The sequence below is a fragment of the Procambarus clarkii genome, chromosome 44 (assembly GCF_040958095.1).
Source record: "Procambarus clarkii isolate CNS0578487 chromosome 44, FALCON_Pclarkii_2.0, whole genome shotgun sequence".
Lineage (NCBI taxonomy): Eukaryota > Metazoa > Arthropoda > Malacostraca > Decapoda > Cambaridae > Procambarus > Procambarus clarkii.
The window spans coordinates 26435778-26449793 of NC_091193.1; the positions used below are offsets into that span (position 1 = coordinate 26435778).

Genomic DNA, 14016 nt, shown 5'->3' on the forward strand with positions numbered 1-14016 from the left:
ATATATAACTTGAAATATATACCATATATGTACTTATTAATAAGCCAAATATTGACTATAAGCAATAAGTCATATGTGTACTGTCTTGTGCGAGAGCGGGTTGAACAATTAAGGTTGCCAGCTGCAACCATGTTGTACCATCGTACAGATTCACTGATTTGTGCTTCTATCCTCCGTTCCTCAGTTACCTTGTCACGGTGATGTTGCCTGATAATACCTCTAATTTGTAGTAGAGTCTTGGGTATGAAGTATTCAATATGGTCTCCTTCAGCGCCTTCAGCAGCCAGCACATCTGCTCGTTCATTCCCACATATTCCAACATGGGAGGGGATCCACAGAAACTTGATGACTCTTCCCTGATTGGTAAGTACTCTCACAGCTCTATTAATTTCAGCGACTATTGCAAGATTTTCTGCCCGATTTTTACTTAGCCTACGTACCGCTGCTTTTGAGTCAGTGCAGATCACTGCGCCATTAGTGTTTCGTTAAGGAATCTTAACGCCATATCAATGGCAGTTAGCTCTGTTTGCGTTGAAGAGGCATAGTACTCAATACCTGCTTTCTTTTCATTTCTGCGTTGAAAGACATTATTCCTAATTACCGTGTATGCTGCACCAACCCTGTCATTGACAGGGTTAGATGACCCATCAGAGTAGATTTATTTAGTTCATTTCCAGCTTCTTTATAAATTTCACCGAGGTACTTGTACCTCAATTCTTGTGGTATGTTTTTTTGTTGTTGTTGCCATTTCATTGATGATAATCCTGCATGAGTCATCCTCCCAGGGAGGTAACCTCTCTACAGGCAGGAGCTCACGGGCTTGCTCAAGCAGGTGAAGTTCTTCGAGGTAGCAGACTGATCTGTGATGCCATTTTTTGCTTCTCCTATTTTCCCATAAACATAATGTAACACCCATGACCCCCCCCCCCCCTCCCTTAGAGTTCACACCCAGGGAAGCCTTCTCCAAGAGGTCAGCCCAGATGACCTCCGGATTATCTTATATGTTGATTAAAAAAATTCCTGGGTTAGTCTTAGTCAGCATAGTTTCAAGTATGTAATATTTCATGATACTCTTGTCAAACATTGCAAGGGAATTAGACCCCAGATTCTTATGTGTAAACATCCTTGGATCTCCCCCTTTTGGCCAGGTCAGAGGTCAGTCACACACGTAATTAATAACTCCTCTCTTGAAGAGTGTATGGTGAATGTCAAACAAGCTTATTGAAATATATCTTGAGTGTTTGTACACTAGTGGCCGATCTCTTACATTCTTGGGGTAGGTAGCAACAGCAGATCTCCCTCCTCCCCCCCCCTGTGGGGGTTGTATATAGAGGTCCTGTAGGGACTTAGTAAGGACAGAGTGCCGGACACCGGGGTCCAGAGAGGGCTGTGAAGAACATCTCAGCCAGGGAGAGACAGAGGTCTTAAGGTACTGTGTGTGATCTCTAAGGTTTTGTTCCATGTCCAAATTTCTTAAATTTTTGCCAGTGTTAGAGTAGGATTTATAAGTGGTGATTGACATAATTTTGGTCTTTAATAAACTCATGTTAAATTTCCTGTCTGTGTCAATTGTTGAATCCTCTTAGCCTTTTGGATATAGTGGCTGACAACCGTTTTCATAATTAATGACAGTCATAGAAAGTACTCTCCAAGTCAAGCGATGTTTCTTGCCTCGTTGCTTGATATAGTCTCAATGGTCAAAGGCAGATGGTGGCAGCGTATTTCATCCTGTGTTAACATTTCCTTGTTGGCAGTGTACTTTTTAGTTCCGGTGTAACCATCATATGTCAGCTCATAACAGTGTTACCAAGTGCAACCAATGGGGAAGTGTTACTCAGGATAAGTAGTGTTTACATTATTAGTTTTGTGTTCCATTATAGTGGTACACTTTAGAGTGGTGTTACAATTGGTGGTGTTACAATAAGAACATAAGAACAAAGGTAACTGCAGAAGGCCTATTGGCCCATACGAGGCAGCTCCTATCTATAACCACCCAATCCCACTCATATACTTGTCCAACTTGCACTTGAAACAATCGAGGGACCCCACCTCCACCACGTTACGCGGTAATTGGTTCCACAAATCAACAACCCTGTTACCGAACCAGTATTTACCCAAGTCTTTCCTAAATGTAAACTTATCCAATTTATACCCATTGTTTTGTGTTCTGTCTTGAGTTCATACTTTTAATACCCTATTAATATCCCCTTTGTTATGTCCATTCATCCACTTGTAAACCTCTATCATGTCACCCCTAACTCTTCGTCTTTCCAGTGAATGCAACTTAAGCTTTGTTAATCTTTCTTCATATGAAAGACTTCTAATTTGGGGAATTAACTTTGTCATCCTACGCTGGACACGTTCAAGTGAATTTATATCCATTCTATAGTACGGCGACCAAAACTTAACTGCATAATCTAAATGGGGCCTAACCAGAGCAAGATATAGCTGAAGAACCACACCAGGTGTCTTGTTACTAACGCTTCGATTAATAAATCCCAGTGTCCTATTCGCCTTATTACGAACATTCATGCATTGATCTTTTTGTTTTAAATTCTTACTAATCATAACTCCCAGATCCCTTTCGCAATCCGACTTCGCAATCTCAACACCATCTAGCTCGTAGCTTGTAACTCTATCATCATTACCTAGCCTCAAAACTCTACATTTATCAGCATTAAACTGCATCTGCCAATCATTTGACCATTCTAAAACCCTATTTAGATCAACTTGAAGTGATAGTGAGTCTTCTTTCGTGTTGATTTCCCTACCGATTTTTGTATCATCTGCAAGTTTGCAGATGTTGCTACTCAAACCTGAATCTAAATCATTTATATATATTATAAACAACAGAGGTCCCAGGACAGAGCCCTGAGGTACTCCACTAACAACATTATCCCACTCTGAACCCCATTTATACTAACTCTCTGTTTCGTAAGTATGTGTTCGTGGGAGAAAAGAATTGGCAAAATGATCAAGGAAAAAAAAGGGCCTCAAAATAACAATTCACTTAGGGTATATTACACTAACAGTAGAAGTCTAAGAAATAAAATTAATGAATTAAATGCTCTTGTCTGCACAGAAAAAATAGATATTATTGCACTTACCGAAACGTGGATGAATGTAGAAAATAGAGAACTATTAGCTGAATATCAGATAAATGGATTTAAACTATTTCACACAGATAGATATATTAGACGAGGAGGGGGAGTAGCCATATATGTTAGGGACAATTTGAAATGTAGTCTCAAAGAGGGAATCAAAACTGAGCCACACACAGAAACTATTTGGATAGAATTAAACGAAAAAGCAAATAATATTATAATAGGAGTTATATATAGGCCACCAAATTTAGACAGAATGGAAGCAAAGCATCTATGGGATGAAATATCTAGAGCATCTAGATCTAACAGTATTTATGTCATGGGTGACTTTAATTTTAGTGGAATAAACTGGGTGAACAAAATAGGGAATAATGAAGCAGAAGACTTTCTAGAATTAATTGACGATTGCTTTCTTACGCAACACATTAAGGAACCAACACGGGAAAATAATATTTTAGATTTAGTGTTAACTAACAGGGAAACACAAATTAACTTCAACTGGAGTGTCAGGTCGACCAAACTGACTCACAATGACATGTGTTTTACCTTCCAGACCCCTGATAGCATCAGGAAAATGTGAACGCGGCCTTGTGAGGCTGCGTCGAGTCCCAGAAGGCTTTCAGAACATTTTAGTAGTCTCTCAATGCCTGGCAATTGTAGTTCAACATCTGAGGTTGTATTCAACACTATATTTTTCTTATATTTCTTTACCACTTTTTACAGTATCCTTAGTTGGTGCTGGAGGAGGTAGGTAAACACGGAGGAGGGTAGAAATAGCCTAAGCAACTCTAGCCCTTTGTGATGTATTTTATTGTCTCAATAAACGTACTTGAACTTGATCAACACAGAAGATAAACTGTGGCTGTAGCACAGTGTTAGGACACCTCTCCTGGCTCGGAACTCTCACAACTCACAAAGATAAACACTATACAATAAAGGTCTAAACACACCTCATTGTTTCCCAACATTATGAGTGAGAAACGTCGACCTGACATTACACATTTACCACCCAATTTGCGTACTTGATATACATTGAGAATCTAGCGATTACAGGACAATTTTGTGCTCAGCAAGTGTAAAGTCTGGCGTGTTCAACTGTGCCAAGGGCTTGGGTAGCATCAGAGAGCTGCCCTGAGGGTCCTAGTGCTGCAGAGTTACCCTCACAAGGACACTACACAGCCCGTCCTCCTAAGGTAACCAGCTCGTCCTCCTAAGGTAACCAGCCCGTCCTCCGAAGGTAACCAGCCCGTCCTCCTAAGGTAACCAGCCCGTGCTCCTAAGGTAACCAGGCCGTCCTTCTAAGGTAACCAGGCCGTCCTTCTAAGGAAACCAGGCCGTCCTCCTAAGGTAACCAGCCCGTCCTCCTAAGGTAACCAGGCCGTCCTCCTAAGGTAACCAGGCCGTCCTCCTAAGGTAACCAGCCCGTCCTCCGAAGGTAACCAGGCCGTCCTCCTAAGGTAACCAGCCCGTCCTCCTAGGGTAACCAGCCCGTCCTCCTAAGGTAACCAGCCCGTCCTCCTAGGGTAACCAGGCCGTCCTCCTAAGGTAACCAGCCCGTCCTCCGAAGGTAACCAGGCCGTCCTCCTAAGGTAACCAGCCCGTCCTCCTAGGGTAACCAGCCCGTCCTCCTAAGGTAACCAGCCCGTCCTCCTAAGGTAACCAGCCCGTCCTCCTAGGGTAACCAGGCCGTCCTCCCAGGGAACCCAACGCAGAAAACGGGACAGGACGTCTCTCCCGCCAGCCGCTTCCATTTTCCAGTACGACCAGTTCTGACCTTATGTAGCGCATACGTGCGAAAAGCGACGTTCTTTGTAAGAGGAGAGGTTGGTGTGTGAACGGAAACTTAGAGGTTTATAATGAGGTGGTAAGACAAACACAGTGGCATATAGAGTATTACAGAGGTGAGAGGCAGGAGTAAGGAAGGTAGAGGTGTTCAACTTACCACAAAGGTGCTGTGGACAGTGGGTGGATGGGAGGGTGAGGCAGGTGGCTGGCGCCGGCACGCACGCCTCCCCACGCCCACACCGCGCCCCTGCACACTCCTCCCACGCCCCACACTCCCCCGCACGCCATTGGCCCTCCTCCACGCCCGCACACCTGCGCCCACACCAAGGAGACATCTGACTTTATGGTGATATAATGTGATGATAACAAGACCTGGCTCAATACCCAGATGCCCGCCGGCTGCTGTTTACACTGTATAGTGGGGTGTAGTGTGTATAGTGGGGTGTAGGGTGTATAGTGGGGTGTAGTGTATAGTGGGGTAAAGGGTGTATAGTGGGGTGTAGGGTGTATAGTGGGGTGTAGTGTATAGTGGGGTAAAGGGTGTATAGTGGGGTGTAGGGTGTATAGTGGGGTGTAGTGTATAGTGGGGTAAAGGGTGTATAGCACTCACTCAGCAAGACACTCACCCAGCAAGGCACTCACCCAGCAAGACACTCACCCAGCAAGGCACTCACCCAGCAAGACACTCACCCAGCAAGACACTCACCCAGCAAGACACTCACCCAGCAAGACACTCACCCAGCAAGACACTCACCCAGCAAGACACTCACCCAGCAAGACACTCACCCAGCAAGGCACTCACCCAGCAAGACACTCACCCAGCAAGACACTCACCCAGCAAGACACTCACCCAGCAAGACACTCACCCAGCAAGACACTCACCCAGCAAGACACTCACCCAGCAAGACACTCACCCAGCAAGACACTCACCTAGCAAGACACTCACCCAGCAAGGCACTCACCCAGCAAGACACTCACCCAGCATGACACTCACCCAGCAAGACACTCACCCAGCAGGACACTCACCCAGCAAGACACTCACCTAGCAAGACACTCCGAGGGGAAGGTGCGACCATTCCCAGCACAGACTGGCCCCCAGCGCCGGGTACAGTCACAGGGCAGGGCGCCCACGGCCGCCTGCTGGGACGCCCACACCGGCCCCACGCCCACGCCTGAAGAGGAGGAGAGGCGGGGGTAGGTGTTGCAAGATACATTACCTGTATATTTATGTATGAGTATGTATGTATGCGTCTACTTAGCAGTATAGAATACTCCGGACCATTCAGACACCATTCCTGACCGGAATGCACTTAGTTGAAGCCAGAATGTATAGATTTACATGAAATGTATGCTGTCAGGGTGTATTATACATACGTATATTTGTTTGCATGTATACCTTCGTGGCGAGGGAGGGGCTGGAGCAGGTGGGAAGGGCACCCAGGGCGCGGGACACAGCTCAGCTCTCCGGCGTGACAGCTACACACCACACAGCCTATGGCCACCTCTGTGTCGTGCTCTGAGGGAGGATACATGTATACAGTCCATGTTCTGAGGGAGGATACATGTATACAGTCCATGGTCTGAGGGAGGATACATGTATACAGTCCATGGTCTGAGGGAGGATACATGTATACAGTCCATGGTCTGAGGGAGGATACATGTATACAGTCCATGGTCTGAGGGAGGATACATGCACACACTTATTTAATTATTAACATTAGAAGAAAAGCATTAATAGCGAGGAAGGGAGAGGAGGGGGAGGGGGTGGAGGAAGGGAACGCAGATGGGAAAGAGGAGAAAGAATAACACACACAGATGGGAAAGATAAGTAAAGGTATTATAAACATGATAGTTGACAGTTATAATGTTTCTCATAATGGTGCTGATTAAGGCAAAAGTTCTCATATTATATTCCATTATTTCCCCCTCTCTCTCATTCACTTACACGCACACACACACACACACACACACATACCCATACACACACACACACACACACACACACACACACACACACACACACACACACACACACACACACACCTACGTAACACCTAATCTATCTCCTGAGGCACATATAAATAGGATAACGACAGCAGCGTACTCTACACTGGCAAAAGTTAGATAATCATTCAGAAACCTAAGTAAGGAGGCATTTAGGGCGCTTTACACCGCCTACGTAAGGCCAGTCTTAGAGTATGCCGCCTCATCATGGAGTACCCATCTGAAGAAGCATATAATGAAACTGGAAAAGGTTCAGAGGTGTGCAACGAGACTCGTCCCAGAGCTACGAGGGATGGGGTATGAGGAGCGCCTGAGGAAACTGTGCCTTACGACACTAGAAAGAAGAAGGGAGAGGGGGACATGATAGGAACATATAAGATACTCAGAGGGATTGACAGAGTGGACATAGACGAAACGTTCACACGGAATAGTAACAGAACGAGAGGACATGGATGGAAGCTGGAAACTCAGATGAGTCACAGAGATGTTAGGAAGTTTTCTTTTAGCGTGAGAGTAGTGGGGAAATGGAATGCACTTCAGGAACAGGTTGTGGAAGCAAATACTATTCATAATTTTAAAACCAGGTATGATAGGGAAATGGGACAGGAGTCATTGCTGTAAACAACCGATGCTCGAAAGGCGGGATCCAAGAGTCAATGCTCGATCCTGCAGACACAACTAGGTGCGTACAACTAGGTGAGTACACACACACACACACACACACACACACACACACACACACGCACACTAAGATAATAGAGACCAAACTAGCTGCTAAGATTAGCACCGCAATATTCCCAAGGGAATAACACCAGATAATGAGAACTGAAAGACTTCAAAGAGGACGTAGAGCGGGAGAGGGAGGGGGGAGGAGAGGGGCGCTGCTGGTAAAAACACTTAATCTTTGAGGGAAGGTGATTGGTGGCGGCAGGTGGCAGCAACTAAAGGAACTACACTGTAATAATCCTTCCATCTGAGGGAGAGAAAGTGGTTGTAGTTAATCTCCTCCCGAGGACCTCACAACACTAAGGCAAGAATATGAAATTACGAGCTGAGAATGAATGAATATCCCGCAAAAAGTGGAAGACAACTGCACATAGACTGAATACAACACTTCTTGCAATGGGAAATTTGCTAGTACAAGTTAGTCATACTGAACATATGGCCCTGTATGACTAACCATCCTGCGAGATGGGGACTTTTAGTACCACTGCTGCTGCCTTGTTCCCTCTTGTGTTGATGATATCCTCATATTGCACACAGAGTCTGCCAGTGCAGACAACTTATCACATGCCTCTGTATGACTAGCCATCCTTTGTGATGGGGATATTTTAGTGTCACGTAGCTAGCTTTTTGAAACACTGTACTCCCCTTCAAATAGTCTTAGGCAGCTGCACAAATGCCGATGTACCTAAATGTGTAAATACAAAAATAAACTTTAATCATGTCCAAGTCATCTGGGAACAATGGACCCAAGAGGAGGGGATGAGACATGGAGAGCAAAGCTTGTAGAAGTAGTAGAGAGGAACTTACTGATGCAACATGTGTGGGAGGAAACAAGGAGAAGGAATGGTGACCAGCCAGCTAGGCTAGACCTAGTCTTCACAAACACTGACATGGACATTGAAAACATTGACCATGAAATGCCAATAGGAACCAGTGACCACTATGATTTAGTCTTTGAATACATAGTAACACTGAAGACCAAAGAAAGGTGTAACAAGGGGTGTGAGTGTGAGGCTCCCATACAGGAGAGGAGAGGAAAATTACCAGAAGGTCCGAGACCTGCGATGGACAGAATAGGGTGGAGACCTCAGAGAACAGTCAACACAGGACATGATGGACTACGTAACTTAGTTAGGGAGTTAGTCAGCTGTCACGTACTGCTTCCTGGGCTGTGTGTGTTTGTGTGGTGTGAGGAAAAAAAAAAAGTAGTTAGTAAACAGTTGAATGACAGTTGAGAGGCGGGCCGAAAGAGCAAAGCTCAACCCCCACAAACACAACTAGGTGAATACACACAGGACAGGGGAAAAAGGCTGAACCAGCCTTGCTTGATCTGATATGTACCCAAGTGAGTGGGATATAAGGGAAGTTAAGTTGGAAGCGCCCTTGGGAATGAGTGATCACAGTGTATTGAACTTTGAGTACCTGGTAGAGCTAGGATTTATCTCCCCCAAAAAAGAACTAGGAAACAAGGGGCAGGCATACGAAAGAGAAATTATGAGATGAAAAAATTCCTTAGGGATATACAATGGGACACAGAACTCAGAACTAAGTCCGTACAAGACATGATGGACTATGTCACCCAAAAGTGTTAGGAGGCAGTAAACAGGTTTATCCCAGCCCGACAGAAAAAAAAGAGAAGCAAAAGAAGAATCCATGGTATAATAGGACTTGTATGAAAGCAAAAGAATTAAACAAAAAAACGTGGAGGAACTTCCGAAATAACAGGACACCAGAAAGCAGAGAGAGATACCAGAGAACCAGGAACGAGTATGTTAGTGTGAGAAGAGAAGCTGAGAAAAAGTATGAAAATAATATAGCTAATAATGCTAAGACCGAACCAAAGCTACTACTCAGTCACAACAGTGAAGAAACAGGTGATAAAACTTAGAACGGGTGAGGACAGGTACACAGAGAATGACAAAGAGGTGTGTGAAGAACTTAACATGAGGTTCCAGGAGGTCTTCACAATAGAACAAGGTGATGTCACTGCGCTAGGAGAGGTGGCAGCAAACCAGGCGGGCATGTAAGGGTTCGAAATTACAAGAGATGAGGTCAAGAGACATCTGTTGGATCTGGACGTGAGAAAGGCTGTTGGTCCAGACGGGATCTCGCCATGGGTACTGAAAGAGTGTGCAGGAGCACTTTGCTTCCCACTCTCCATAGTGTACAGTAGGTCACTGGAAATGGGAGACCTACCAGACATATGGAAGACGACTAATTTGGTCCCAATATACAAAAAGGGTGACAAACAAGAGGCACTGAACTACAGGCCAGTGTCCTTAACTTGTATACCATGCAAGGTGATGGAGAAGATCATGAGAAAAAAACCAGTAACACATCTGGAGAGACGAGACTTCATGACAACCCATCAACATGGGTTCAGGGAGGGTAAATCTTGCCTTACAGGCTTAACCCAATTCTACGATCAGGTGACAAAGATTAAGCAAGAAAGAGAAGGATGGGCGGACTGCATTTTTTTGGACTGTCAGAAAGCCTTTGACACAGTTCCCCATAAAAGGTTGATGCATAAGCTGGAGAAACAGGCAGGAGTAACTGGTAGGGCGCTCCAGTGGATAAGGGAGTACCTAAGCAATAGGAAGCAGAGAGTTACGATGAGGGGTGAGACCTCAGATTGGCGTGAAGTCACCAGTGGAGTCCCACAAGGCTCTGTACTCGGACCTATCCTGTTTCTGATATACGTAAATGATCTCCCAGAGGGTATAGACTCATTCCTCTCAATGTTTGCTGATGACGCCAAAATTATGAGAAGGATTAAGACAGAGGAGGACAGCTTGAGGCTTCAACAAGACCTGGACAAGCTGCAGGAATGGTCGAACAAATGGTTGTTAGAGTTTAACCAAAGCAAATGTAATGTAATGAAGATAGGTGTAGGAAACAGAAGACGAGATACAAGGTATCATTTGGGAAATGAAATACTTCAAGGGTCTGAGAGAGAGAAAGACCTGGGGATTGATATCACGCCAGACCAGTCCCCTGAAGCCCATATCAAGAGGATAACATCAGCGGCACATGCCAGGTTGGCTAACATAATAACGGCCTTTAGAAACTTGTGTAAGGAATCTTTCAGAACTTTGTATACCACATATGTCAGATCAATCTTGGAATATGCGGCCCCAGTATGGAGTCCATATCTAGTCAAGCATAAGACTAAACTGGAAAAGGTTCAAAGGATTGTAGACTAGTAGCCGAACTGATGGGTATGAGCTACGAGGAGAGACTACGGGGATTAAACCTCACGTCACTGGGAGATAGAAGAGTTAGAGAGGACATGATAACCACATAAAAGATTCTCAGAGGAATTACTAGGGTAGATAAAGACAGACTATTTAACACAAGGGCCACACACACTAGGGGACACAGGTGGAAATTGAGTGCCCAAATGAGCCATAGAGACATTACAAAGAATTTTTTCAGTGTCAGAGTAGTAGACAAATGGAATGCATTATGAAGTGATGTGGTGGAGGCTGACTCCATACACAGCTTCAAGTGTAGATATGATAGAGCCCAATAGGCTCAGGAACCTGTACACCAGTTGACTGACAGTTGAGAGGCAGGACCAAAGAACCAGAGCTCAACCCCCACAAGCACAGCTAGGTAAGTATAAACACACACACACACATAGACAGTGTCAGGAAGCAAAAATGGCCAGCAAGCAGGAGTGGAGGAAGTACAGAAGACAAAGGACAGAGGACAACAGGATCAGATGCAACAGAGCTAGGAACGATTACATTAACATAAGACGAACATCGGAAAGGGACTATGAGAACGATATTGCAATCAAAGCGAAAAAACAACCCAAGTTACTAAACAGTCATATAAGAAGAAAAATGTCGGTGAACGACCAAGTGACAAGACTAAGGAAGACAGAGGGGGCATATACTGAAAGTGATAAGGAAATCTGCGAGGCACTGAATGCCAGTTTCCATGGAGTGTTCACTTCCGAGCCTGAGCAGCTCCCATTGTTGGAAGGGGTTACCCTAGATGAAAGACTATCAGATATAGAGGTGACAGCAGAGGAGGTAATGAAACAGTTGACAACTCTAGATGCAACTAAAGCAGTTGGACCAGACAAAGTTTCACCATGGATACTAAAAGAAGCAGCGCAGGCCCTCAGCGTACCTCTGGCAATGATCTTTAATGAGTCACTTATGTCGGGAGAATTGCCCAGTTGCTGGAAGAAGGCAAATGTCGTGCTGATCTTCAAGAAAGGTGATAGGGAGGAGGCACTTAACTATAGACCTGTATCACTGACAAGCATCCCCTGTAAAATACTGGAAAGAATAATTAGGCTACGACTGGTTGCACACCTGGAGAACATTAGGTTTGTGAACAAACATCAACATGGGTTCTGGACAGGAAAATCGTGCCTAACAAACCTTCTGGAATTCTATGATAAAATAACGAGGATAAGACAGGACAGAGATGGTTGGGCAGACTGCATATTTCTGGACTGCCAAAAAGCCTTTGATACAGTACCACACATGAGACTGCTGTTCAAGCTCGAGAGGCAGGCGGGGGTGGGGGGAAAGGTCCTAGCATGGATAAGGAACTACCTAACAGGAAGGAGCCAAAGAGTTATGGTAAGGGGCGAGAAGTCGGACTGGCGAACAGTAACAAGTGGAGTACCACAAGGATCGGTGCTGGGACCAATTCTATTTCTTGTATATGTTAACGACATGTTTACAGGCGTAGAGTCCTACATGTCGATGTTTGCGGATGACACAAAGTTGATGAGAAGAGTTGTGACAGATGAGGATTGCAGGATCCTCCAAGAGGACCTGAACAGGTTGCAGAGATGGTCAGAGAAATGGCTACTGGAATTCAACACGAGCAAATGTAAAGTTATGGAAATGGGACTAGGAGATAGGAGACCAAAGGGACAGTACACAATGAAGGGGAACAGCCTACCTGTGACGACGCGCGAAAGAGACCTGGGGGTGGACGTAACACCTAATCTATCTCCTGAGGCACATATAAATAGGATAACGACAGCAGCGTACTCTACACTGGCAAAAGTTAGAACATCATTCAGAAACCTAAGTAAGGAGGCATTTAGGGAGCTTTACACCGCCTACGTGAGGCCAGTCTTAGAGTATGCCGCCTCATCATGGAGTCCCCATCTGAAGAAGCATATAATGAAACTGGAAAAGTTTCAGAGGTTTGCAACGAGACTAGTCCCAGAGCAACGAAGGATGGGGTATGAGGAGCGCCTGAGGGAACTGTGCCTTACGACACTAGAAAGAAGAAGGGAGAGGGGGGACATGATAGGAACGTATAAGATACTCAGAGGGATTGACAGAGTGGACATAGACGAAATGTTCACACGGAATAGTAACAGAACGAGAGGACATGGATGGAAGCTTGAAACTCAGATGAGTCACAGAGATGTTAGGAAGTTTTCTTTTAGCGTGAGAGTAGTGGGGAAATGGAATGCACTTCAGGAACAGGTTGTGGAAGCAAATACTATTCATAATTTTAAAACCAGGTATGATAGGGAAATGGGACAGTAGTCATTGCTGTAAACAACCGATGCTCGAAAGGCGGGATCCAAGAGTCAATGCTCGATCCTGCAGACACAACTAGGTGAGTACAACTAGGTGAGTACACACTCCTACACATACCCACAAACACCCACCCACAGCCACCACACACACACACACACACACACACACACACACACACACACACACACACACACACACACACACACATACACACACACACACACACACACGCACACACACACACACACACACGCACACGCACACGCACACGCACACACACACACACACACGCACACGCACACGCACACGCACACACACAGACACACACACACACACACACACACACACACACACACACACACACACACACACACACATACAAAACAAGAGAAGCATCAGTGCCTGACCCAGCTTGGAGGTGGGGAGCCAACAAGGGGCGGGGTTGACACAGGGATGGTTGCGGCAGTGCTGGAGGCCGCCCTCACGCCCACACTCACACACACGCCCACACCCAGACGCCCCGGAACTGTGGCAGGGAAAGAGGCACTGTAAGTTGTGGGGGTATCCTGATGGGCGGAATAGTTGGCTGTGTTGTGCTGTGGGGAGGTATGGGAGGGGGGGGGGGGTGTTCTGTGGGGCTGGGGGAAGGGGTATTCTGTGGGGCTGGGGGAAGGGGGTGTTCTGTGGGGCTGGGGGAAGGGGGTGTTCTGTGGGGCTGGGGGAAGGGGGTGTTCTGTGGGGCTGGGGGAAGGGGGTGTTCTGTGGGGCTGGGGGAAGGGGTGTTCTGTGGGGCTGGGGGAAGGGGGTGTTCTGTGGGGCTGGGGGAAGGGGGTGTTCTGTGGGGCTGGGGGAAGGGGTGTTCTGTGGGGCTG

At 45.9% G+C, this 14016-nt stretch overlaps 1 protein-coding gene across 1 annotated transcript in view; it reads right to left on the reverse strand.

Moving 5' to 3' along the window:
• The window catches only part of Reck (Reversion-inducing-cysteine-rich protein with kazal motifs), a 200409-nt gene that overhangs the window by 40765 nt on the left and 145628 nt on the right, over positions 1-14016 (reverse strand). The window contains exons 11-14 of the mRNA XM_069300855.1: positions 13552-13670; positions 6286-6405; positions 5932-6061; positions 5047-5201 (exon numbers count right to left, since the gene is read on the reverse strand). Coding sequence (XP_069156956.1) covers positions 5047-5201; positions 5932-6061; positions 6286-6405; positions 13552-13670 — 524 coding nt within the window. The remainder of the gene's footprint in view (positions 1-5046; positions 5202-5931; positions 6062-6285; positions 6406-13551; positions 13671-14016) is intronic.